The sequence below is a fragment of the Scomber japonicus genome, chromosome 11 (assembly GCF_027409825.1).
Source record: "Scomber japonicus isolate fScoJap1 chromosome 11, fScoJap1.pri, whole genome shotgun sequence".
Classification (NCBI taxonomy): domain Eukaryota; kingdom Metazoa; phylum Chordata; class Actinopteri; order Scombriformes; family Scombridae; genus Scomber; species Scomber japonicus.
In genome coordinates, this window is record NC_070588.1 from 12502282 (window position 1) to 12529184 (window position 26903).

The following is a 26903-nucleotide window of genomic DNA, read 5'->3' on the forward strand; positions in this document are numbered from 1 at the left end:
AAAAAAAAATCCTGATTCAGCTTGTCATGATAAAAATCTGTGAAATTTGTATGCTTCATGTGCTTTGGCAACATACCTAAATTCTTATCCTAGAAATAAAGTTCTGCCTGGTGGCACCAATTGTGATCTGTGGGTGCAAAGTTTAATATCAAAATGCACTCTAATGACTGAATATGCCAGGTTGAATGGAAAGTAATTGGAAGTATTATCATTTATATTGAATTCATTAGTTTGTAGTTGAAAATAATCTAGAAAAAAAACAAGAATTAAGTTGTTACCTCATGATTTTTAAAAAAAGCTTTAAGTTTCACTTTACAAAAGTCAAACATGGAAGCAACTTGAATTTGTATGTTGTTATTGCTAATCCATTCTTATACAGGTAAGATTTCATAGATACCAGCAGGGCACAAAATTAGCACAAGCCACTGGTCAAAAGCTGTTAAAATATGTAAGTGGTTGTTTGATTCACTCATTAGCAAATAAAACAATGGCTTTCTATTGAGTGACTGGTAAGATTTCAACATTTAGCTGGTGGACAAAAAAGTTAAATTCATACCCTGGTTACCGTAATCGCTTATAGCTTCTGCTTATATTAACAATCATAAATATAAATCTTTTCTTTCCCCCCACCAACCTCCATAGAGAGGTCAGAGGTCACGGTCAGACACTAAAAAGCTGCATCCATTGGTCTGTTTCAATGACACTTTATCAGAGTGGATGTAGTAGCTGTCATTGGGATCGACCTTCAACAAGAAACCTGTGCAGATGAAGCAGAAACAACAACTGACAAAAAAAGTATTCCCAAAACAGATGTAGAATCAATTAAAACAATAACTTGATATTAAATAATAACAACCACAGCAAAACAGTAACAACAAATTACACAGTAACCAGAACAGAAAGAACAAATCACAAAACATTCATCTCTAGAGGATATGATAGATTACAACTCAATGAATGAAAACTGTATAACTGCTAATGATTTCAGCATGTTGAGGCATTAAAGACACTACCAAGATCAGTCAGGAAGTGTAGAAACACTCTAATATGATAATGTCCTGTCAGTCATGTTGGTCAGGTGAGTCTGAGAATGTTAGATATGAACTCCTTTGTATTTCAAGTGGAATTATGATAAGACAGACTGGACTGTACCAGTGCTTTAGTCTGTTTAAGCTGAATAACTAAATCACACATACGTGATACCACTGCTGATCTCTCTCAAAAGCATGTCGATTATTATGGATGTAATTTTTTTCTATCTTCTGGACAGCAACTGCCAAAAGAAATTAAGGCAGAAATGAGGTTTATTGTGATGTATGTTGATATCATAATGTGTAAGGGAAGCAACAGCTGCCTCTTGGGTAGTAACACCACAACCAAAAAATGAAGACATTACAGTACAGCTTTGAAACTAGTTGAAAGAAATGTAAGTATGTAAGACTTCTTTTACCAAAAGAGCTAAAACACCTGTAAAGTCTTTTAAGTGTACTGTGCTACACAGTATAAAAGCCCATTAGAAGTGCAAGAAAATGCCACTTGCAATGTAATCAAACATCGGAAAATTATATTCAAGTTAATATCATACCATTAACTACTCAGTTACCCTTTAGTTGATTCCTGCTCCCATAATTTGTGCACATTGTATATCTGATTATAACATTATATGATATGATATATATGCTCCCACAATGTTTTCAGTGTGCTAATGTCTTACAATGCCCTTGGAGGAAGTTAAACCTCATGTCCAGTAAATCTTGTTATATTATCAATACATGCGTCAATATTAAGGAAGACAGAAATGTGTAACCATTAACATTCATTGGTAAGAGACGTATGTATCTATTGCACTGCAAATTCAAATCAATGAACCTGTCAAACGTTTTGGTTTTCATTATCTCTCTCAAACACTTCCTAATTTTTCATTTATACATTCCTTGGTCCCTTCTGGTGTGCCCCTCCCCTCAATATATTAAGAATGCCCCGAGTTAATCTACAAGTTATTTGTTGGCGTATCACTGCTCAGTACAGGTTTTCACAGAAATTGGCCCAGTAACTTCATAGCACTATACTCCAAGTCTTTTTGCGCAGTTGGTTGGTCATCAAGTCTATCTGATCCCAGACCAGCTGTGGAGATAAGAGGTCCAGCCCGAGCCCCGAGACCCGGCTGCTTCTTCTTCACCTGCACAAAGTAGAGAGAAGAGAACCTGGTAAGAAACTCTGGATAAAGTATAACATCCTGTTTTCACTAGAGGACAAACCAAAATGAATAAATATCTTTTATATTTTAATGAAACAAGAGATGTGTGTGTATCATTGCAAATCATTTTACAAATCAGTCCAGCTAATGCGTAGTGTACCTTGTGCAATGGCAGCCAGTTTGCTTTTCTCCTCTGGACTGAGCTGTAGCATGGTGTGAATGACAGGAAGAAGCGCCTGCCTTTCGCTGCCAGATTGCAGAAAGATGAACTGCAGCAAGACGTTCTTCAGGTACTCCAGGTTGGCCACACTCTTTTCCCTCTCCTGGTTTCGCTCTAAACGACGTATTTCACTCTTCAACAACTAGCAGGTGAAAAGATATCGACAGCGTTAAATCACAAAATCCTAAGCTTTGCCAACTCCTTGAGTCTAAAGATTGTTACCTTGAAATATCTGCTCACTGATCCACTCAATAAATGTTTTACTCTTTCCTAAAGTTTCTAATTTTTAAAAGAGGGAATAAAAAACTGGAATAATTTCTATTGTAGTTTTTACTCCACTATAATTACTCCAAATTTGTTTGAAGATTAGGATTTTATATACAAAGGATATAATGAATTTATACAACATGATGCTTTACCATCAGTATACAAAAGGGTGGAATGAACATAAGTTCCAATATTGATTTAAATTGCAGCAAAATAACCCAATTACATATTACTGACAGTAAACATTCTGCTGCATGATGAGAACTGTTCAGCTGCCCTTTCTGTAATCTTACACCCTTCATTAGCTCACACATAACAGTAATGATCTTGATTAAATTGTTGTGTCTTTTCGGCAAACATATTCACAAAGCCACATTTCTTCAGTTTCTTCCACACAAAAACTTAATTGTTTTATGTTGAACTTCAGTCACTCTGTGATTCTGTCTGCAGGGTACCTTAAAACAAATAGCTTTAAAGACATTGCATATCTTTGGAAACACTGTGGACAACATTGCCAAATTATTGAATTTGGTTTGCAATATTACCTATTTTAAAGTTATATTTGTTTATTTTTCTTTCTGAATTTCTGTATTGTTTTTTTTTTACATTGTATAATTTTATTTCTACTTGTGTCTTTTTCACACTGTTTTTCCTGCACTGCTATTTTTGTTTCTTTTGTTTTGAGGTTTTGTTTTTTTTTTGTTTACTTTTTTTACTTATTTAGTTATCTTGTATAGTTCTGACCAAACCACACTCCAGTCCAGTAGGTGGCGGTAAATGCACCAAAAAGTTGGTTGCCAATAAAAACCAATAAAAGAAGAAGTTGTTGGAAGACAGAAAAAGCACCACCCATAATAAATATGGCGGCGCCCGCGGTCATGACATAGTTACGTGTGATGCGTTTAAACGACGTGACTGATAACGCATATTGTAGTATTAATCATTAAAATCAGATACTAAAGCCGCCCCCATTCATACACCATGGGGTTGAATCGCCTGTGCGGACAGTTTCGTCTCCTTTTGCAGCAAAGACTCTTCCATAATAGGTCCACGTCGGTGTATGTGTCACCGAGCAGCCCCGGTGTGTCCAGCGGGGGTCACCAGGTGTGTTTACCCGGGCTGTTCAGCAGGATATTTCTGCAGAAGGGAAGCCGCCTCGGTGCCGCTCATAGCCAGCTAGCAGCCCGTCGCAGCCTCTGCACCTCCACGCAGCCCTCCAGAGATGTGATCCTGTACGAGCACGACGGGACCCGCTTCACCCGCCTCCTCGCCGGTTTCTGCGGCGGACAGTTCCTCTTCTGGACATACCTGAGTCACTTCGCCTTCACCGGGCTCAGAGACGCGGGGGCCGCCTTGGAGAAAGCAAAGAGCAAAGCATCCACCACCACCACCGGGCTGGCTGGGATGTGGAGTTTCGAAATGAACCTGAGCTCCAGCGCCTGGAGGTACGGCTTCACCCTGGGGTGCCTGGCTATAGGAGGGGGGATAGGAGGGATGGGGCTTTTGTTCTGCAGGCGCTCTGTGAGCCAGGTGGTTTTACACCAAGGTGGGAGGATGGTGACAGTTTGCACACAGTCACTCATGGGACCTGGACGAGGCAGGAAAATAAAACTCCCTCTGTCCCAGGTGGCCTGTCACGCTCACAGACAGGAGACCCCCTCATTCATCCCTCTCAGGGTCAAAGGTCACAAGTTCTACTATCTTCTGGACAAAGGGGGGACAGTGACCAACGCTAAACTGTTTGATGTAACTGTTGGGGCATACCGATCACTCTGAGTGATTGAAACACTTGTCAAATAGTTTTAACAAATTTTGGAAAGGATGGGTCGAGTTTGTCAAACCGTGTAACACCTCTGATTCTCTGCTAAAATCATGAATAAGGTGACATAATTGAGTGTAAGAAGTTGGACTTTTTTCATGTCATTTGCGCCATCTCTTTTGTTAAGGATTAAATATTTACAAAAAAAAGTGTGAGGCCTTATATTTGTTGGTTCTCTACTCCTAAATAAAAAGAGGAATATCCAAATGAAAAACACTTGTCTACAGATGTGATTTTACAGTGCTTCCAAATAAATACATTTTCTTCTTTTTATTTTTTCTTCTCGCTGAAATAAAATCTACAAGATCAAATATGGACTGCTGTAAATTAATTTATGCCTACTATCAAACATGATGTTAACTCTGTCTACAGTCGAGGTGATACACTCATTCACACAAGATTAATCCAAACACCCCCCCCACCCAGCTGTGTAGTTTTGACGTGTCCTGCATACTTACAGTGATCTGCTCCATGAGAACGGCGTTGGTGGCCTCAGTTTCATGCAGGAGGGTGTTCATGTGCTCCATACTGCGTGTGGCTGTGTTGAGCTTTTGACTCAGCTCTTCCTTGGTGGGCTCCAACGTCCACACAAACGGCTCTGAAAACCAAAGTCACACAAATGAAAGATCAAAGTTGTAACTGTTTAATGCCAGTTTTTGCCTGTGTAATATATCAATATTATATCAATACTGTGATATAAGACTAGATGGTTTTAAAGGCTACATTACAGTAAAGTAATTCAATGACTGTTCCTGCTGTTGTGTTACTTGTATGTACCCACTTAATCATTACATCCACATTTTAAATGATTTATTGCAAAAACTCACTGTGTAAATATGTTGTGAAAATACCAATATTTATTCCTAAAATACTTTTTTTTTTACTCTTTCCACCTTTTAAGTGTGTGGTACTTTTATAAACTAAATAACACACCTTGTTTGGGGTCTGGGGATGTGAGAAGCTGCTCCAGAGAGGGTAAAGGTGTAAGTGCAGGGGAGGGGCTCTCGTTCTCAGTGGTCTCCATGCCCTCACCCTCCTCCCTGGCCATAGACTGGAGGTCACTGAGGTTCATTAGTCCCAGACCTGCCTGATCTGTATTTCTCCGCTGAAGGTCTGACAAGGACTTCCGGCTGGACTGGACCATGGCTGAGTCTGAAAGAGAGTAAGGTTGATGGAGGAACATCATTTTTTTACATGAATGTTAAAAACAAACAGATAACAACAGAAAATGACATGCCAAGATCAAAATTACATTCAGCTAAGAGTTGGTTACATGTTAAAATTGAATAAAATACTAGTTTATTTTACTATTTGAATGCACAAAACCTTAAACCAAAACAATATTTATTTGAACCATTTAAATCTACATTATTAACACACTGTTATGTGTTAAAACTCATTTGGTCATTTGTTGTCAGTGATCAATTTTCATCCATTATATTGGTTACAGTGCACGTTATCTTTGGTTTTATATCTATTATTTGTTCTAAATAAATGTTACCTGTAATTTTAAACTATGTAACATGTTGAATTTTTAATAGAAATCTGATGCTGTAATTTAAAACAATGATTAACTTAAACTTAGGTTTCAAAAAAGACTAATGTCATTCTTTTTCATTAAATACTGTTTCTGGCTTCATAATGTTTTTACTGTTTTTATAATCAGGCTAGATGTGCAAAAAGAAATGTCAAGGCAACTGAATCTGTTTGTGCAGTTTAAAAAGACAAGAGCTTCAGTAGAGAATATACTTGACATGATTTTATATCCATTTTGTGAAAGAACGCATCTACCACACTAACACAATTTCATTCCCACTTAATAATAAAGTTGTAAGTCAATGTCCTACTTCATTATGGCATGAGGGGGCACCAACACACTCCAGTCTCTATCAGTTTAGCTGGCATCAACAGTGACAACAAGTGTGAGGAGGCTGAGGTGTTTGAGAGGGTGGGCGGACAAAAGAGAAGATTGTAATTAATGAACCTGAACCTCAGACACCAAACCACGTCCCTGACCTCTCCACCTCCAGTCTGGCCCTCTGCTCCTTCTCCTCACGCAGCTGAGCGAGAAGAGCAAGATGAAGACATCATGCTACATGCATGTGTCAATGTTTTGTGCATGTGTGAAGGAATTAGAGCACAGCCAGCTTTGGTAGTCTGGTCAGGATTCAGCAGATATGCTTTAATGATGGCCCCGGACTGCTAGAAAGCCTCTATGGGACTTTAACTTGAAAGAGCACTGTGCCAATCTCACCAGCACTGAAACATCAACAACATATTAACCTGTAATATGTAACAGCACTGCCTCATCCTGTTCCTGATACAACACTCTTGTTATGCAGAGCTTTATGATGCACACAGATCAATGACATCTTGTTGATAATTACCACTGTGAGTCAAGATACAACAAACTGCAGAGGTGAAAGAAAGCTAGGACAAGAAAAGGACCCTGATTCATGACTTTCTGGGCATTATATGAAGACAAATACTGAGCACAGTCTCATCACAGCTATAGCATGTGTTGACCATAGCACTAAGATTAATGTACGGATTATTTCCTGATTAATTGAGGAATAATTTTATCTATAAAATGTCATACAATTGTGGAAAATACCTACTATAACTTATTTAAGCCCATGGCGATGTCTTTAAATGTCTTGTTTGGCTGAGTTTACTGTCATGTATGACACAGAATAAGTTTGAAATCCTCACATTTGAAAAGCTGTAAACATTTTCATTTTAAAAAATGAGTAAAACAATTATTTAAATTTAAAAACAGTTGCAGATTAATTTTCCACTAATCGCTCTACAGCAGAGAAATCTACTTCCTCCACCAATTTCTAACTTTCTAACCCTAACCCTTCTTTTGGAATGAACAGTTTGCATTTATACACTGATAATTGCTTGTTGGACAAATGACATATAACCAGATGAATTTTACTATTTGATTAAAAACAATATGAGGCCAGTAGAAATTGTCCAGTGGCCAGTACTTTCATTGGCCACCTGCTAAACAGAGCCAGTAAAATGTATTGATGTTGAGCCCATTTGCATCTCAACTGCCTATGAATCCAAATATAGAGGTAAAGGGGCTCAAGTATGACTCAGTAAAGGCTAATACTGGCACTGTAGGCACTGTATCGGGTTGATCCTGGCGTGCATGTGTAAACCACTAATGATGAGTCTCTCCAGATGCCACAGTGAGCTGTTTGCCACACTGACAGGCGGGAACAGAGCTGAGGAGCCTCGCCAACACCTGGGCATTAGTGACAGAGGAGAAACACACATACACACAAACACACACCCACAAACACACACTATTTGCTGTCTGACTCCACAGGGCAGCTGTGTGGGAGGTGATGAATGTGCTGCTCGATACACCAACAACCGCCCTTCCTCTCTTTGCTCTTACATCATCCTTTCATGGAAGAGTTAACAAAACTTATAGCTTATATGTTATCATTCACTTACTGCTGCATATTTCAGCTATTTCAGTTCCTGTTTTGATTGTTCTATTTAGTTATACGTGTGTCACCTCATCTATTTCAAATGTTACTTGATGTACATGTCACTTATTGGCTAATAAATTATAGTGGATCAAGTTTGTAATTCGCCCATTTCTTACTGTTCTGGCTCTGCAGGTTGAACAGCTGTTCTTCGACGCGGGTCAGCTGGCCCTGCAAGGTCTCTACAGTGGCTCGGTGCTCGTCCTGCAGCTTCCTCAGCTGCTCCCTGTAGGTCTGACGCTGGGTCTCGATCTGGGAGGACAGGTCAGTCTGAGCCTGAGACAGGTCTGACCGCAGAGTCACGTTCTCCGACTGCACTGATAACAGCCTGGTGGTGGAGACAGAGAGAGAGAGAGGAATTTGAAGGAAGGGGTTAGAGGCGTGCCAGAGAAGGGATGGCACATAACAGAAAAGTGAACAGAAGATGGAAAACTATTTGCCAATCAGGTGTTTCTAAAACCTTAAGCCAGGTCAGCTCACCTCTCGCGGAGCTCGGCCTCCTTGCTAACATTTTCCTGGAGGATCTTGTTGTGTCTTTCTAGCAGAGTGTCGTGTTCATTCTGGAGCTGCTGCAGCTCTGCTATGCTGCTCTGGAGGCTCTGCTGACTCTCTACCAGCCGAGACCTCAGCTGATCTAGCTCAGAGGTCAACTGCTCCCTGTCAAAAAAAACACACACACAGAAATTTATACTCATTCTAATATGAAGCACTGAGTTGCTGCCTTTGTGTTTGTGATTTAATTAGATCACAATTATAATTATTTCTCATATGATATTTGCTGTATTTTGCCCAACATTTGTATCAGTCAGAGATAATCAACTCAAATGGCTTTTGCTTCTTGTGTTTTGGTTAAAATACTATTAAACAGATTTTTAAAAATTAATAATGTTTTACAATGTCTGTACACTGCTAGCCATCAATCTACTTATTTTAGTGTTATTCCACCCCCTAGTGGCCAAAAATATATATTTTTGCAGCTTTAAGGGTGTCAGAGGAGTAGGAAGAGTAGTCCTACTTCTTCATGTGCATTGTCCTCACCTCTCTAGTTTACTGGAGTCTCCTTCACTCTGGGTGCTGGTTTTGTTCTTTTGCTGTTTGAGCACATTGTGAACCCGTACCTTGTAACTCTCAAACTCCTCTGTAGTTGCTGTAAGCTCAGCCTAGAAACAACACAAATAGACAACAACTATAAACATGTTGTTGTGGGACTCTGATTCATGCTAACTGCACTATAAACCTCCATTGCAGATATTCAGGGAAATGAGAATGCCCTTTCTCTGTTTTCTCAGAGTGGTCTTTATCAGTGCATGTACTTCTCTCTGGACAAATACCATTACTGTTAACATAACGACAGTCTCACTAATGCGCATGTTTCAGCTTATGTGCACAAACGCATTTATTATTAAAGCTGCCGATGTTCGCTCTTTAATATGGTTGAAGACCCAGTTATAATTTTTCATCTTTCCATCCATCTTTTCCACGTAGTGATTATCTACACGTACTTCCCCTTGCCAACGGCAGTCGGTTTGAGCCATCTAGCATGACTGCACATTCACATACTGGTTGAAAAACCATATAAATATCTCAGACAGTAGTTTTGAGCTGCTTGTAACAAGGGGATGAGAGAGAGGACAGGAAGGAGATGAGAGAAAAGTGAAAAATTGCAAAGCCAGCATAACGTAGCCTAGAGGTTAGTAACAGTAAGGCTTGTGATGACAAAAAGGAGGGTGGAAAAATAGTGGCCTTCACTCTGAGTAGCAGTAGAAATAGTAGAAGAAGAAAATAGCACTGGCTGACTTGCCTATTATTACTAATCTTGGATGTTAGTGAATAGTGAAAATTAAATCTAAACACATATAGACTATACAGCTCTTAGACTCAAAGCCTAACTGTATGGTGCAGTTTTCTCATTAAGTGGAATCCAGTTAGATAGTACTTTACGAATTGCAGTACATCAAATATTCAATCTTATTTCTCCAACCTCGATGCCCAGCAGCCAACAATGCCAGTCACATCACATTAGTGCTGAAACAATTAGTTGATTAATTGTTTGGCAGAAATTTCATCGTCAAACACAATTTCAATAACAAATTGTTCAAGTCTTTGCCAAACGAATATTGACTCGTAACAGCTTCTCAAATGTGAGGTTGTTCTGCTTTGTCTTGATAGATATCACCATAAATCAAATACCTGTGGATGCTGGATGTTGGTAGAATATTCAATTAGAGGTTGTCAGTCACCTTGAACAATTTGTATTTGAGACAAGCATTTTTTTTAGAGATCCAAACTGCAAATAGTAATTAGTTGCAGCCCTACATCACATTGCTCTCCTTTAGTGCTGAGCTTGAGCTGCAGTATCTCAGAAACTACTACTGATGTGTCCTTGAGCAATTCACTTTAACCTTTTCTCCTTCTGGTGGAGCCATTCAGTGGTCAGTTATGTACTCATATGTACAGTACATGGAGGACAATCAGTTTAAGTTAAAAAAAAAAAAAAGGAGTTGAATGTGTGTATACCTTAGCATCATCTCTCTCCTGCTGCAGGCTGTTAATGCGTTGCTGCAGAGAGTTGCTGCTTCTTTGTTGTTGTTCCAACGTAGACCTCAGCTGCTCCTGCAGACGATGGCGCTCGCCTGTCAGCTCACACACCTCAATCTCAAAACATAAAAACACATATACTTTAGGATGTCATTTTTGAAGGCAAAATGTTGATTTGCGAAATTTTATATTTTCAAAAGGAAGAGCAAGGAGAGGTTGTGCTGGGAATCACTGAGTTTCTTACCTTGGAGCTTTCTAGCTGCTGTTGATTAGCCTCCAGCTCTCCTCTCAAAGAGGCCTGCAGCACCATTAGGGAGCTCTCCTGCATACACACACACACACACACACACACGAATGAAAATTGAAATAAATACTCTCATTTTAACAAATACTGCAACACACACAAATGATTAACTACTCCCAATATCTTCAAGGCCTCCCTGAAAATCATGCCCACACATGGTTGCACAACACTATTTGCATTAATCAGGCAGAAATGTTACATGCAATAGGAAATCCTATGGGGCACACGCACACGCACACACACACACACACCCACACGCCCACACACACACACACACACACCTGTTTCTTGGCATCAGCCAAGTCCTTCTTGGTCTTCACCAGCAGCTGTTTGATCTTGGAGGTCTTGTCCTCCCCCTGGTCCAGCTGGGACTTCAAAGCCTCTGTACACAGACACAGAGACATGCACACGCACACACAAATAAAAATGGCTCAGGTGAAAGACATAATGTTTTTTTTTGTATTTTCCTTGCATTAAACAGCTAGGAAAAGGATGTTTACTGTAAGTGAATGCAGCATGGTAACCCTAAGACTGAACTAAAAGTGGACCTACAGAATATATGACTGTTCAATATATGGGACCTAAAGTACATCGTCCTATTACTAAAACTGATGTATGAGCCTGTTGGGGTCAACTGCGACATAATTGTCCTCATGCAGTTGGTTTGAACACATATACCAACAAATAAAGTATTACTCGTTCTTTAATTGTTAAGTACAAAAGAAAATAAATTATATCAATCTGTGTATTAAAGAGAAACTGTGACTGTACCGATTTCCTGTTTCAGCGTTTCCTCCTTCTGGCTCAGTGTGTTTATCTGAGACTTCAACTCCTCAGCACACTCGTCTCTCTCTGAGAGTTTAGTGTTGAGTTCTTTAACCAGACGTTCGTAGTCGGCCATCTCCATGTCTAGCAGGGAGCTCTGCTGCGCCTCCTACAGGTACAGCCAACATACAAGATTATTACAGGGAAGAAATCTATAACATTATCTTTGATTGTGTGACTGACTGGTCAAAACATTGCAAGGCTTCAGGAGGTTGTATGTACGAGTTTACATGAGAATGTTTGAACATGACCATAAAAGCAATCATTTCTTGAAATGTAAATTAATTACAAATGTAGACACGCAATGAAATATTATGTTTTATGGTAGGAAACTAGGACCAAGGCAATATTTTTACATAATTTGACCATTATTCATGGCTTCATTCAAGATTGTTACATTTTGGTTATTCAATTTCTGTGGAGGGTATGCCTAGAAATTACTAATTTCTTATACTTAGTAACACATTTTGAGGTATGCTTGCAAAAAATAACGGTTTGTGTTCGAAAATTATATAAAAAAAACACTAGCTGGAATCTGCATTGTTATTTGTTTTTCACTCTAAAATATTATTTTAAAAGTCATTATGGGCCTCAAATTCCAGTAACTGTCGGTCTCTACTAACAACATGAACATATGACAAAGTCAGGCCTTCTCACAGGTTACATGAACACTGCTGCACTGGTTAGATCTGCTAATGGAAAACCAACAGCAGTTCCTGTGCTGTGGGCTAGAATTACTCTCTTACTCTCTGAGATGTGCTGCTGTAGCTGCAGGCCGGCCATCACAGTCCAGTCGCTTGACTGGACAAGCCCTCAGAGACACTAGTACCTGAAAAGCTGTTTGTGTGAGTGAATGTGTGTACCTTGCGTAGCTGCTCTAGCTCCTGGGCAGTCTGCTGAGACTGCTGCTGCTGCTTGCGGAGCTGGGCTGTCAGCTCTTCTACCTCTGTCGTGGCAGATGACAACTCCTGAAGAAGCACACGCACAAAGACAAGTAGACAAAATGCAGACATGAAGATATTTGTAAAATATTTGGAATTTGATTTGTCTGATAAAAAGGTAAAAATCTGTCTATTCTATTATTATTAAATTAGCTAAAATGAGGACTTGGGAGCAGAGGCTGGCATTACCTCCAATTAGTACACAACAATAAAACAGAGGGTTCATCTGTTTTTATTTCTACCTTCATCTTCTGTTCTTTCATAGCTCTCTCAGCCAGCAGGTCTCTGTCCAGACTTGCTGACCGTTTTTGCAACTCCTGGTTATGGGCTTCAAGCTGCTTCAGTGTGCTGCGTGTGGTCTCCATACCGGCCAGCAGGTCCTCCTTCTCACTGGTCAGCAGCTCCGTCTGTAAAAGCATAAATGCTCCAGATTACGGTCACTGCTAGATGATAAACATCTCAGAAACAGGGTGTTTACTAATACAGAGCATGTGAACTAATGATCATTTGTGACATGAACAAGTCAAAATCCATGCAGAATCCATGCAGTGTAAGATGTTAAAGTAGAATGTTTTTTTTATATTTAGCCTCGTGGTGATTTTTATGTTTCTGTATGATTCTTTTAAATCCTACTGGAAAAGGTGGATATCACATTGAGAAAAAGGCTGTTTTACAATACCCTTATAACATTAGTATTTTTCAACGTCAAAGATTTCAGCTTGAAATTGTAAATGTAGGCAAGAACACCAAACCTGCAGAAACACGTGACACATTTGAAAGTCATTCATGCAAGTCTGACAGCAGCAGGCTCTGTGGGCTTTCTCTTTAAGTAACACCGAAAGAGGCAGCAGCAGCCACCTCCCCTCATCTGTCAATCAAACACTAAAACTATGATTGGTAAACAGAGATGTCCAGACGTGCTGAGAGATCCATGACTAGCTTCCAGTCTGCGTGCTCCCCCTGAGACCCATAAGAATAAACCTGCGTCTCAGAAAATGGTGTTGCACTCGCACAGAGCAGATGGAAGCTATACTCCGCTCCATTTACCTGCCTGTTGTTCCCTCATTGGAAAGAGACAGTTATGAGCTTGGGGAGGGGAGTACATATAAAAACAATTTCTCCCTAGCTCACCCAGTCACATCTTATGGGCTATTTGTGGGTGCTGGGCTGTCAAGCATGGCTGGCTAAAATGACTTGCTGTAAATCAGATGGAAACTGAGTTATGCGAGATGTATTGCTGGACAAAGCGGCACTTCTTAGATTTACTGGAGAGTGTGAGTGGTTTGTGTGTTTGTTAGTGGTAATGCGTGTGTGTGTGTGTGTTTGAGCGATTGAGTGTGTACTTGCGTTACCTGTGTGACAGCACTGCTGAGTCGTTTGGTCAGCTCAGCAATCTGTCTCTCTGCCGCCTCCACCTTCTCTCTCTCCTTATCCAGTTGCTCTGTTTGCCTGTCGTAATCTATCTGCAGGTTCTACGCACACACACACACACAGGCACACACACACACACACACACACACACACACACACACACACACACATACATTACTGGGAGCCGGGTTAAACAGCTCAGTGAAGGTAAACACTATGCATCTCAGATATTTACATTTGAGTAATTGACAAAACTCTCATTAGACACAACAGAGTGATTTCTTTTCTAATGGAGTCACAGTCATAAAGCAGAGTGCAGTCTGGATGGTGTTTATGGAAACCGCTGGGAGTGAGGTTCTTTCGAGGTGAGCACATTTCTGCTCGCCAATTAGCAACATATTAGGACTGTATACAATTATCCACAATCTAAAACTGCCAATCAGGGTCCAGCTCTCTAAGCTTCATGCTTATTATTACTGGATCTTTAATGGTGGTTTATTTTGGAATTTATGATAAAGATTATCAGTTTGTTTTGCAGTTCATCATTTGGTACATTCATCAAAATAACTACTTACAATAAATTATGGTTGCCTCCCTACTACAATTACTAGGCTCAGTTTTTGGTCAGCTGATATATAGCCTGTGCTACATCGCCACAGCAACCACCAAATTATTTAATTGTAAATGAACAAAACCAGTGTTGTTGCATGTTTTCATTTAAGTCCATTTTGAAAAGTTTTACGTTTGCAGCAGCTTTTACCTCGAAACCTGGACTATATTTTAACCTCACATACAGTACTAATTGTAATTTTATTTACAATTCATTTTAAAATCTCTCTTTGACTAGTCTATTTTTGAATTTTCCTATTTCTTGAATCTGTCTTTTTATGACTTGTTTTCTTTCTTTCATGTTTTGTAAAGATCATTGTATTGAATCTTTTGGTAAGAAATACGATAGAGTCACAAAGTGTAAATATCATCTACCACCTTTCATTTTTTTTTGTTTAAACCAGTCAATATGTCAACATAATACAATTTATATTGTATGGAGAAACACATGGATGAAAAACTGACATCAGTCTAAATATACAGACTGTGTGTTGAAGAAGATGTTGTCAGTGTGTTTGATCTGTCCATCAGCTGAGGATTATAACATTGCAGAGCCACAGACTCTTATTCTTTTATAGGCAGTCCTACCTTGTAGCCTTCAGCACCATGGATGATATCTTTCATTGAGCTGCTCACTTTCTCTCTCTGTGCTTTCAGTGATGCTATTTCCTCCTTGAGGGTTACAACCTGCAAAAAAAGGAAATAGGACAAAATGTTAGTATATTTACCTTCTTTCATGACAGAACTGACATGAACAGCTTTCTCATATTATAAGACTAAACATAGAGCCTGATTTGTTTTTGATTTTATTTTTGTTTTTTGAAAAATAAATTCAAATGAGGTCACCTCGGTTAATAAAGAAGTAAAACAACAAACATAGTTTAGAAATGTTAAGCCTCACTTTACCTCTTTCTTACTGTTGTCCAGCTCTTTCTTCGCTTTGACTGCAACTGCCTTGATTTTGTTCATCTTCTCATCCTTTTCTTTGATTTCTTTCTCCAGGAGACCTGGGGGGCAACAGTTACAAATATCTGAATTTTTTATCTATAATTTATAGCAGCAGGTGAATAAATCTGGTATTTGAAGGATTGTTCATTAAAAAAAACAACTTGAAGGTTGAAATTTGTTTATTTTATTCATTAAAATGGACATGTGACTGTACCTATTTTGTTTGCAATTTCCATGGCTACAGTATCCTCAGAGGAAGCAGACTGGGCAGCAGAGTCCTGACAGAGAGAATAAGAAAGAGTGAGAAAAAGAAAACAGCAGATTATGAAAAAAAAGAGATAACTAAATATTATTCTTTCACATTCTTGTTAAGCCTATCCCATTTTCCTGAGACACAAAACTATTTATAGAGCTGCAAGAAAAATAAAATCCCTCTTTTATTGATCTAGTGATTGTTTTGTCAGTTGTACAAGACGGGAGTTTGGGCTATGAAATCTGAAAAATAATGTCACTCTGAAGTTGCCAGAGCCCAAAGGGACATCTTGAAATGCTTTTTTTCTGACAGTCATAAAGAAAAACAAACATATACAGATATTTAGCAAGTATTATGATCAATACAACCATATCTGTCAAATATTCTAGTGGAGTAAAATGAATCTTAGAGCAGTGTTTCCCACACATAGACTAATTCGTGGCGGTGCGCCACAGATTCAACACCGGCCGCCACATATTGCGTTTCGTTATTATTATTATTTTTTTACGCTAATTAAAAAATACGCATCGTATTCGTTAAACTGCATTTCCTTTTTCCTTTCTCTGCTATCCCTGCGTCTCTCTGTCACTCACGCGTCTCTCACATAGCTCACACACACAGCCCCCCCCCGTCGGCCGGTTTACCGAAACCAACCCCCCCCCCCCCGTCGGTCGCCGGACTACCACCACACATTGCCTTCAGATCTGTGGGAAACACTGTAGAGGAACCATAAACATTAAAAGAAAACCAAACTGACCTGGAGAGCAGCCATCTCGCTCCTCAACTGAGATATGAGCGTGTCCTTCTCCATCAGCTGCTCTTTAAGTTCTTGCCTTTCTTTTTCCATATTGTCCATTTCCCCTTTCTCCTCCTCTTCTTTCTCTTGAGACACAAGTGAAATTTGGGCCTGTAAATTCTGGTTCTCACTACTAATCTTCTCATTGACTGACTTCATATCCTCCAGGTCTTTCTGTAGCCCTTCAGTATCCCTCACCACCTCCTCCAGGTTGTTTCTCAACATGTTCCTCTCCTGTTCCAGGTCCTTGATACGAGCCTGGAGCTCATTTTGCACTTCTTCTAATCTTACTTCTCCTTGAGCTTCTTCAAGGCTACTCCTCAACAGGTTCCTCTCCTTTTCCAGCTCATCTACGCGTATACGGAGCTCCTCCACCTCTTCCTTTGTGTTTTTTAGCTCTTCAGACTTATTTTCCTCCAGTGAGCTAATAGTGTTGCGGGCCTCCTCTGCCTCCTCTGTCAGTGAATTCAACTTTGCCTCTAGGTGCTGCTTCTCAGATGTCTCCTGCTCTATACGAGCCTCCAGTGCCGCCAGCTTGGAGCCCAAAAGCTGCCTCTCTTCCTTGGCTTGGGAAAGCCCTGAGTGTGTCTCTTCCAACTTTTGATTAAGTTCAACCTTTTCTGCAGAGATGTCTTTGATAGTCTGCTCTAAAGTGGAAACTGTCACCTGCATTCTTCCCACTTCCTCTTTGAGGCTTGCCTCTATTTTTTCTCTCTCCTCTCTTAAATGTCGCACTTCATCCTCCCTCTCTATTTTCAATCTTTCCAACTCCATGTCTTTCTCCTCTCTCAGTAAATGTGCCTCTTTCTCTTCCTGCAGCCTCTCGGTTTCCTGTGCTCTCTCATTGTTAAGCTTCTGCACTTCCTCTTCTCGAAGTTGAAGCAGGGATTGTATTTTGTCTCGCTCTTCAGTCAGCATATTAACCATCTCTCTCAGGTCTTGAGCCAAGTTTTCCTTCGCCTGCAGCTGGGAGAGGATCTCCTCATTCTGCCTGGTTAGTTCTTCCACAGACTGCTTCAGCTCACGTGCTAAAACTGTTTGCTCTTCCACACTGGCCTGGAGTTTCTGGTCCTCACCTGCGGAACCTTCAAACTTCGTCTTTAGGTCTTGCACCTCCTCCATCAGAGTGTTTTTCTCCTCTGTAATCTCTTTGACCCTCGCCAACAGTCCATCCCGCTCCTGACTAAGTTGTTCAAGCTTGTCTTGGAGGTCCTGTAAAGTATTAGCCCCCTGCTCTTTCATGGCTTTGTACTGAAGAACAAAATCTTTAGTCTTCTGACCCAATTCTGTCTCAAAACTTTGCAGTATGTCCCTCGTGTGCTGGCAATCAGCTAAGGCAGAGTCTCTCTCTTTTGTCAAGGCCTCACACTGGGCCTTCAGCTCCTGGTTCAGCTTCTGTTGCTCCTCTGGATTCAAGAGGTTTTGGTCTTGGACAGGAGTGACTGCTGACTCTTTGGATGGGACAGCATCCTCTCCATATTTGTGTGCTTCACCATCTTGTTGGAATTCTCCTTGGATCTCTTGTTGGTCAGGGTCAGTGTTCATGTGATTTTGGATTACTGTCGGGTCAGAGGAGACAATTTCCCGATTCATCTGCAACTCATTGATTTTGAACTCCATCTCCTCTCTCTCCATCTGGAACTCCTCCTTGGCCCTCTCTAGATCTGCTTCAAGCTCAATCTTCACATTACTGAGCAGGGTGAGTTCATCCTGTAACATTGTGTTCTGGGCTTGGAGATCTTCCATGGCTGCTCTCACTTTTCCAGTCTCTGTCTCTTCTCCGTCACCCTGGCTGGAGTCACCCTGACTGCATGCAGACAGCTCCAGCATTCTGGCGATCCCTGAACCACGGCCTGGTTCCTCGTCTTCCTCTTGCACATCCTGCAGGTAGCTGTCTGGAAAAATAAGTGGAAAGCAAAAGTAATTTTTTATGAATCAAATCAATTAACTCATTTACGTATTTATATCATGGACAGAGGTATGAACATACAATGTTCGTGTCAAACAGCCTAAATTACTGCTGCCACTAAGCCAGATTCTACTTAACATGACTTTAACTCCGTTTCTGTAAAGTTGTGTTCTCAAAGGAATAGTTCAAGATTTTGAAGAATTTTCTTTTTGGTGGAGAGTAAGATGATCAATACCACAACACTACTCTTAACTTCAAGTTTATAGGTTAGATTATAGATTATATATGTGTGTTTGTGGTTTGCTTGCTCTCTGCTGCATTGTGTACATTACTTACATCATTGCTGTAACAAGTGGTAAACAAAGACTGCTTAGTTTCTTTAAATTAAGCGCTGTTGTACCTTTGAGAGCGAGCTGCTCCGTCAGCTCCTCGTGCAGCAACAGGAGACGCTCCCTCTCAATCTCACAGTCCTCCTCCAGAGCCCTCATCTCCTCCTCATGCTGCAGGCCCTTCTGAGCCAGCTCCTCCTTCAGGTTCTCCACCTCCTGCTGGGCTTTGGTCAACTCCCTCTGGTGGCTCTCCTGCAGCTCAGCAGTCTCCTGAGATTTTGTTTCTTGGATCGTTTCAAGTTCAGCTCGAAGATTTTCAAGCTGAGCTTCCAAGCTATGCTGGATCCCTTCTGCACTCTCTTTGGCACTTGCATGTAGACGCTCCCTTTCTCTTTCACTCTCCCTCTCCCTGTCAATCTCCTCTCGCTCTTTCAATAGTTTCTGAAAATACACCACTTCTTCTTGATGTTTTTTGTTGGATTCCTCGATGCTGCTCTCGAGTGTCTCCATCTTTCTTTGGTGGTCTTCTTTAACACGATCAAGCTCTCCTTGCAGCACTACCACATCATCCTGTACAAAACAAGAGTTATGTACAATAGTTTAACAAACATACATGCTTCAATGAGTAGACCTTACAGAAATATACAATATACAAAAATGTAATATAGTGATATAGTGAACCATGTAGATATTGTCACCTTGGCTTGCTGCTTAGTCTTCTCTAAATCCTTACGACATAATGCAAGGCTTTGCTGAGTTTCTGCCTTTTCCAGGAGTAATGCATCCATCCTCTCAGTAAGCTCCTGTTACACACACACCCAATATAAACAAATCACGTGACGCAGTATGAAAAATAAATATTTTAACAAAGGGCTATTTATAACAGATAAAAATGTGAGATGCTGATACTAACCTGTATCAGCGTGGAGTCATCTGAACTGCTGTTACTGTTTTTGGAGTGCTGTTTAATGGATTCGACCTCTTTCTCTAAATCTGAAAAAAAGGATGAAAAAAGGATGAACATTACACTGTAGGTCCACACAGTAACATAATAAGTGAGCATTTAGTTACCTGTACATCTGCTCTTCATCTTTTGCAAAGCTGCCATTTGCTTCTTGGAAAACTTGATAAGGTCATCTTTGGACAGTGTGTCCAGCTGAGAATTGAGGACAAAGACATCAGAAAACCATGAATCTATACACATATGTTACAGTGAATTATATTACATAAGTTGACATACACAAATGATTTCAACTGTGTTTCTAGGAGAGGTTATGTAATACCTTAGACTTAGGTGTGCCAGCTGGTGATGGAGCTGCTGACTCTCCTTTTGTACCCCCAGGATCCTGTCGCAATGAATGGAAAAAGAAGAAATGAAACAGGTGCAGGTTGCAATTAAGCTGGAGAGATGTCAACTATATCAGGTGTGCTGTATTACAAACAAACATGTCTGACAACACCAACATGATTTATAACAAAAGTCTGAAATCTAAAAGTTTGGAAGAGATTTGGATTTTACAAGAAGAACAGGACACTAGTTAAAACCGTTGCAATACATAAGGAGTGTCAAACAGCACTAAAGTACGACGGTAGAACGACTAATCTCAACACCCACTAAGTGAGACAACATGGGGAAACAGGCTTACTGTTACTGTTGCCTTGCTGATGTAGAGAAATACTGCGGGGTACTGGAGCTCTAAACTTCTTCTTCTTCTTCTTCTGTGGTTATTTGTTTGTTGCTTTATTTATTGTGTTAGCTCAAGCACTTATGACATGGCAAAATGAGATCAAGGATATCTTTTGAAATCGTGGTATAATTATAATTTTCAACTTCAGTAGCATGCTTATTGTTCTCTTATCTGAGCCTACACAGACTACACAACTCTCTCCTGATGTTTTATTTCTCTCACCTCCTGTACTAGTTTCTTTGGCTCTAATTTGTGCCACTGGTGAAGGTTGAACATTAAGTTTGTTTTCATTGTCAGAGGGGATTTGCAAAGTTCTCACAGTGCAATGTATTACAGTATTAAACATAACATTATGGTTTTGAACTGATACATGTAAGCAATGCCACATTTATAGGATTGACTTATGTTAATTTATAATGTTAAATGAATGTCTACTTTAAACAAGGAGCTATATCAGACTGCACGATATTGAATCAAATCATACTGAATCGAATCAAACCGAATCATTTCATATTAAAATGTATCTCACTCCATGTGTCTAGATAGGTATTGAATGTCTTATATTGGAGAGATGCACAATCCTAGTCTCCACAGAACTTAAATTATAAATTTAATGTTACTCTGTTTGTCTGAAAAAAATACATTACTGAGAATACAATCAGTACAATATGTTCTGTATCTGTAGAATCCAGTTTTTAATTAATATAAATCAAGTTAAGAACTCTAATTAAAATTTCTGCCAGACTTTTTACACCATGTACCCAAATCCAACATTACGGAAAGGTGACTCTTTAGTGTAAAATAAGGATAGAAATAAATGCCTGTTGAGCCAAAATCATATTTTATGTTAGATCTTCCAGGTAGATGTAATACATTAATCCATATTAATACATGAATCTATATTTATCGCATTTACACATCAAAGAGTGCTCCACAAATGCAGCTCAATAGCATGAGTAACCTGCTGTAAATAGTTTCTTTATTTAAATACGTTACGGTCGCTTACATAACTACACACAGAAATGTATGTATATATTTGTGTGGTATACTTGTTAATTTAGGTTACATTACTGAGTTTTGAGAGACTGGCTAAAGCTAATCCCTCCATACATGGACATTTACCTCCATTTTAGTCGGTTAGCTGTTTTATCTTCCTCTCAGTCGTCTGACAAGCACAGGCAGACAGCAGGTAAATCCACCAGACACGGTCAAGGCACTACCGGAGTTAAATATCCGACTTCTTTTGAGGATTTGAGACGAAAACAAACCTCTGTTTTGGTTTTGAGCTAACAGGCTAAAGCGACGACGCGCTTCCGCAGTCGTCAGCCGTGTGACGTCGGTGCGATTTACGTCACGCAGCCAACAGGATTTTTAAACGTGGATCATAATCATCATCATCATGTTAAAAAAAGTGAGTATGAAAATGTCATTACCTGGGTTGGGAAGGTTACTTTGGAAATGTAATAGGTTACAGATTAGTAGTTACTCTATTTAAAATGTAATGTAATTATTTAGTTGTTGTTTTATGTTTCTTTTTTTTAAAATCTACACTCACTTTTGTATTAGTTTTGAAAAATGTATTGTTTGGATAGACCGAAGATGACAATATGACTCTGCTCACAGTTAATTAATTTGCTTGCTATTATGACCAGATATAAATTCATAAATCCAAATTCCATATCAAACAATACATTTCTTCAATGTCCGAATATAAAAACAAAAATGCTGTTGAAACATTTTGCTACTGCAAGTCTTACAAGATATTCATTCAGCTTTTTTAAAAATTGTTTTTATTACAACCTTTAGTCCCTCTGGCATGTTTCTGATTGTAGACTCAAGCTGTATACATAAGGTGCTGTAAACTTCTTGTAAACTTGTTTCAATAAAGCTGTTAAAAACATGAAAAGAGTTGTGCTGAGAAGTTGAAGTATTCAAATGATAGAAAAGTAATCATCCTCCCCTTACAACATTATTAAGATAAAGAAATGTATATAATAATAGTGTGATGGAACCACAAATGTGAACCTCATTGTGGCACTAGGGGAAAATCGGGGATTACAAAAATCATTACAATTCATCAACTTGGAAACATGAATATCTGTTGTATCAATCCATCTAGATTTTGAGATATTTCAAAAGATAGGTTTAAAAAGTCCTTTGATCAGTTGATAATGCTACAGAAAATCTCAGGGGATATCAAAGTCAGTAGTATTCATCCTCTGAGGGCCATCAATGTCTGCACAACATTTCATGGCAATCCATTAAATAGTTGTTGCCATATTTACGTCTGGACCAAAGTAGTGGACCAACCACAGAGGCATGTTGCTAGCATAGCTGAAAACCTCAAGACAGCACGTACTGTAGCTGAGAACCAAACACTAAGTGTTCTGTTATTTTACTCTGTATGCAAAAACATAGGGGACAGAAAATCATCCCGAAGCTGTCTGATGCTACCATGCTGTTGTTTTTGGGACAGCTACTGTATATAAAGGGGTGGGGGTATCTGCCCTGATGCTGACATCAGGCCTGTCACAAACTCTGCGGATGGCCTAGCTGCGCTTCTGTATTCCCATCACATAAGGTCCAGTTTTATCTGTTGAATATGGAGGGTGACTGTTTTGACACAAGTGATAGAAGCACTGACGGAGGCAGCTTAGCGAGATGCCTCTCATCCTGACAAGACTGGGATGCTCCGGGCAGAGGGGCAGAAGCTCCGCCGACTCCCTGTCTCCTGTGGAAGAGACCCAGCTTTGCCTTCCAGTCCGCCTGGGTCAAATGCACCCATCCATCACAGCCCCTCCCTTGTTTTCTCCGAGGGTATCCAGCAGTATTTTGCTGCCATTTTTCTCCCCCCACTCGTGGCCGTCAGTCAGGGATGGCTTTGCTGTAATATAACTGACACCGGCTGGTGTTCAGGGAGTAATGAATAGCCTAGCTGGGTCTATCAGGAGGAGCAAGAGACACTCTTTTGCTTCTCTCTTTTACTTTTGTTTCCTCTCTTCATTTCCATCTTTTTCTCAATTTTTCCCGCTTCTTATTTCTCAATAGTTGTCACATTTCAAATTGGAAAGAAAGACAAATTCATCTGTTTCTGTTTCTGTCTTTCATCCCATCTCATCTCTACATGTGGCAGGCAAATGTATTTTGTGCTCTTGACTGTGCCTGCATGAATGTTGCAAACCTTGTGGTAAATAAAACATCAAACTGCTAATATAATCAAACATTTATCAAAACATTAATTTATCTTCTTCCCCTGTAAAATATCTTCAGAGAGGCTGGATTTTTTTTTGCTTTTCATCAATTTATGTTATAAAGATTAATGTCAGTCTATGAAAATACATAAACTGGGTCTGCAGAGCCACTCTCTGCTGCACCCCTTAGTGTTATAAATGGCTTTTCCCTGAAAGTGAAGAGAATCTATAGCTGTGAGTTTGGGTTTGTAGTTGTTTTATCTGGTCAAAGTGACATTTTTGTGTGAAAAACAGTCTTGTATGAATGGCCCCAAAAAAAGTTGAATGCACGTTTGTCACCCTGTTTCGTGGCTTTTTGTGCTGAAGTGGTGCACAGGATGTAAAAAACAGACAACTCAACAATAAAGTAATTGCCATCTTCAGCAGTTCAGTGGTACATTTCCCCTCATTGGGTTGTGACCAGCAGCTAAAGTCCCAAACATCTTAAAAGCTTAAGACACATCAACTTTATAAGCTTGACCTCATCAGCATTAGCATACAAAAAATATACAATTTCATAGAAACAGTTACTAGAGTCTTAAACATCAGATAATAAAGCTTTAAAATCTCCCAGAGGAATGAAAGAATCTAGCTGTCAGGGAAGTGTGCAGGAATAAAAGATGCATACCTGAAACAAGTTTTGCCAGGATTAGTGTGTACAAAACAGGATCTACTGGATAATATACTGTAGTTTCCCAATTTAAATTAAGCTTTAACAGTAAATCTTTATTAATAAATAGAAATAATTCTTCTTTTTCTTGTCAGTAAAGTACTCCATCAAACCTTGTGATAAAGAGAGAAATGATGTCATCTGTACTATGATAAACAGGGCTTAGCTGCTAAAATGACAAAATATCTCCATAATGAAGTGTAGACGGAAGATGACGGAAAAAAGATATACAATTTAAAAGAGAGACAGCTATTAATCCCGTACAGGAAGTCTGGTTTGTTTATTTTCTCTTATCTGCATATAAAAACAGTCTAGTCTACGATTATGACATGATAATTGGAAATCATCAAAGGCAGAATGAAGACACATCAGAAGTGGAGATCAGAGTATATAAACTTGTCTTTATATGAAAAGTTAACTGTATAATATAATGTTTATTACCAGTAATACATGGCCAACATCAATAAGTTTTCAATTTTATGATCAGAATCAACACAAGTACAAGTATTAGAACATCCTTCATTGTATTTTATTATTTTGCAAAATTACACTGTCATCCTCTCCAGACAGACATTCCCCCCTTTCTTCCTCCTTTTGCTCCTCCACTCCACTGCACTCAACCTCCTACCCAATCAGTGAAAGGTGACTTTGGGGGTGGGTGCTGGGATGCTGTGGTTATGTCACTGACCCCCCTACAGTGTGATTGAAGTCTCTCAGTGGGACCCTCAGCGCCAATAACGATGAAATTGTTGATTATCGTCTGAATAAACAACAATTTGTCTGCAAAGACACACATTTTTATTCTAGCTCACATCTGCGTAATTATTGCGGATTATTCAATTTCAGCGTTGGTAGTATTTGCATGTGTATGAATGCGTTTCAGATAAGATTGTTACCTACAGTTTACTCAGCATTTATACATCCAGCCAGTCCTATCGGTTTTTTGTTCACTGCCTCCTGCATTTATTTTCTTCCTGACATTTTACCTCCGCAGACTGGCAGTACCATTAATAGGTCTGACATTTTAACATATAGCTTTGACATTTTAATGTATTATTGTGGGAACTGAACCTCTCTGATTGTTTTTTTCCAGCGTACACCCTGAGAGAATTTTTTTTATTTTTTTTTATAAATAACCAAAGCTTATACTCTCCAAAGATGACAGATTATATCATTATGTTCTGAGTGGCTGTTAATAATGTTGACTTTTTACATAATAGGTTAATAGTTAATAAAGTCTGTGTGTCATAATCCGCAGAGAAGGTAATCTGTCAGGGTTGGATATCATTAATCAAACAAAGATGCCGTAAATGAGAAATAAAGCCATTTTTATGCTTTTAAAGAGAATTCGTAGAGGAGTCATGTTGGTTGAAATTCTATTGTATAAATGTATAACATATGGTTGCGCCATTGTTTGCTTAAAATTAAATGAAGCATTGAAATTAGACATTATTCAGTGGTGGACAGCTGCTGAACAAGGGTCATTTTGGCCCATGTAGGCAAGAAAATGGGTCTTATTTTATCTGAGACTGGAAAAAATTGCATTGCAACAGCATTTGTGCTATAGTCAGCTTTGCGACAGCATAAAAATCATGACAAAGGTGACATATCTGTCTAGGTGTGTGTGCATGTGGAGCAGAAGCAGTGAAGGCCCCTTCCTGATGCCAATCTATTATTGATGATGGTGTTGCACCTTGTCAGCTGGGCCTCTGATCTGATGAATCCAAACTGCATAGTTGACCTTTGATCTCCATGATGATCTGTCTCTCAGGTTGATCAGACTTTTTAGAGGCTGAAGCTGAAGCTGACAGGTCCATGACAGAAAGTCTGTGATAAGAGACAATCCTTAGACGTCTTTAGACTACACACCACTGCTTCTCTTTTGTTGATGAATTATGCTGGATGTATTTAGTGTACGGTAAATATATGCTCTTGTTTCAATCTGCCAATGTGTAAGTGGGGGACAGAGGTGAGGGATAGTGAAGAAAGAACAGTAAGTGTAGCAGTTTTCTCTTCCTTGCCCATAGGCCATCAGTGTGTTGTGTATAAATAGTTTGGCGGCTCAGCAGGAGAGCAGCACTTCATCAAGAACCACGGGCACAACCTGCATCCGTCTGCAGTAGCACTCAGCCTTGATTACAACAGTCTTCCTCTGATACTCCTCTTCCTCATCCTCCCCACTCAGTTCCTTCTTTTGCCTTTTGCTTCTACATGCTTACAGCAAATTTTGCACATCCTTTACAGTTTTTGTTGACTCACATTTCCTCCAACAAAAGAGGTGGAAACAGGATTGTGTTGACACCTTAGATAACAAAAGATAACAAAAGAACTTGTGAGACAGATAATTCATGGCTCAAACACTTCTATCTGGATGTCAACCTGGCAACCATTCTCCGTGCTCCTCGGGTGACAGTGGAGTTGTGCCAAAAATCCCTACTACTCCCCATTTCTGACATATTGGACTGCAGAGTTGATAGCTGGAC

At 39.6% G+C, this 26903-nt stretch overlaps 2 protein-coding genes across 4 annotated transcripts; one reads left to right on the forward strand and one right to left on the reverse strand.

The window, feature by feature from the left end:
- Positions 1–133: 133 nt before the first annotated feature.
- Positions 134–21814, reverse strand: LOC128367899 (GRIP and coiled-coil domain-containing protein 2). Of its 3 annotated transcripts, XR_008321942.1 has the most exons (25): positions 21643–21814; positions 20116–20178; positions 19904–19988; positions 19746–19825; positions 19531–19635; positions 18904–19402; positions 16556–18489; positions 15760–15823; positions 15504–15604; positions 15186–15284; positions 13970–14089; positions 12860–13024; positions 12540–12644; positions 11623–11785; positions 11133–11233; positions 10792–10869; positions 10527–10664; positions 9048–9169; positions 8490–8666; positions 8129–8337; positions 5437–5655; positions 4962–5101; positions 2358–2559; positions 1197–2179; positions 134–757 (listed from the first exon to the last, which is right to left on the reverse strand). XR_008321942.1 is itself a non-coding variant. In XM_053328584.1 (24 exons), exons 1-24 carry the CDS (start codon positions 21646–21648, stop codon positions 2106–2108), a joined length of 5034 nt encoding a protein of 1677 aa, XP_053184559.1. In that variant the 5' UTR covers positions 21649–21814; the 3' UTR covers positions 134–2105. The 3 variants fall into 3 exon arrangements, 2 of the variants coding, with proteins under 2 accessions (XP_053184559.1, XP_053184558.1); XM_053328584.1 differs by having other exon boundaries at positions 134–2179; positions 15760–15808; XM_053328583.1 differs by having other exon boundaries at positions 134–2179.
- On the forward strand, positions 3545–4837 carry tmem223 (transmembrane protein 223). The gene has a single exon (XM_053328585.1). The coding sequence runs from the start codon at positions 3666–3668 to the stop codon at positions 4458–4460; it is 795 nt and encodes a 264-aa protein (XP_053184560.1). The 5' UTR covers positions 3545–3665; the 3' UTR covers positions 4461–4837.
- Positions 21815–26903: the final 5089 nt, after the last annotated feature.

Coding starts and splice junctions, on each gene's coding strand:
- LOC128367899 (XM_053328583.1), bottom strand. Junction 10,665..10,791: donor AGCAGCTAGAAAGCTCCAAG/GTAAGAAACTCA, acceptor TTATGTTTTGAG/ATTGAGGTGTGTGAGCTGAC. Junction 8,667..9,047: donor GACTCCAGTAAACTAGAGAG/GTGAGGACAATG, acceptor TTTTTTTGACAG/GGAGCAGTTGACCTCTGAGC.
- tmem223 (XM_053328585.1), top strand. CDS start 3,666: ATGGGGTTGAATCGCCTGTGCGGACAGTTTCGTCTCCTTTTGCAGCAA.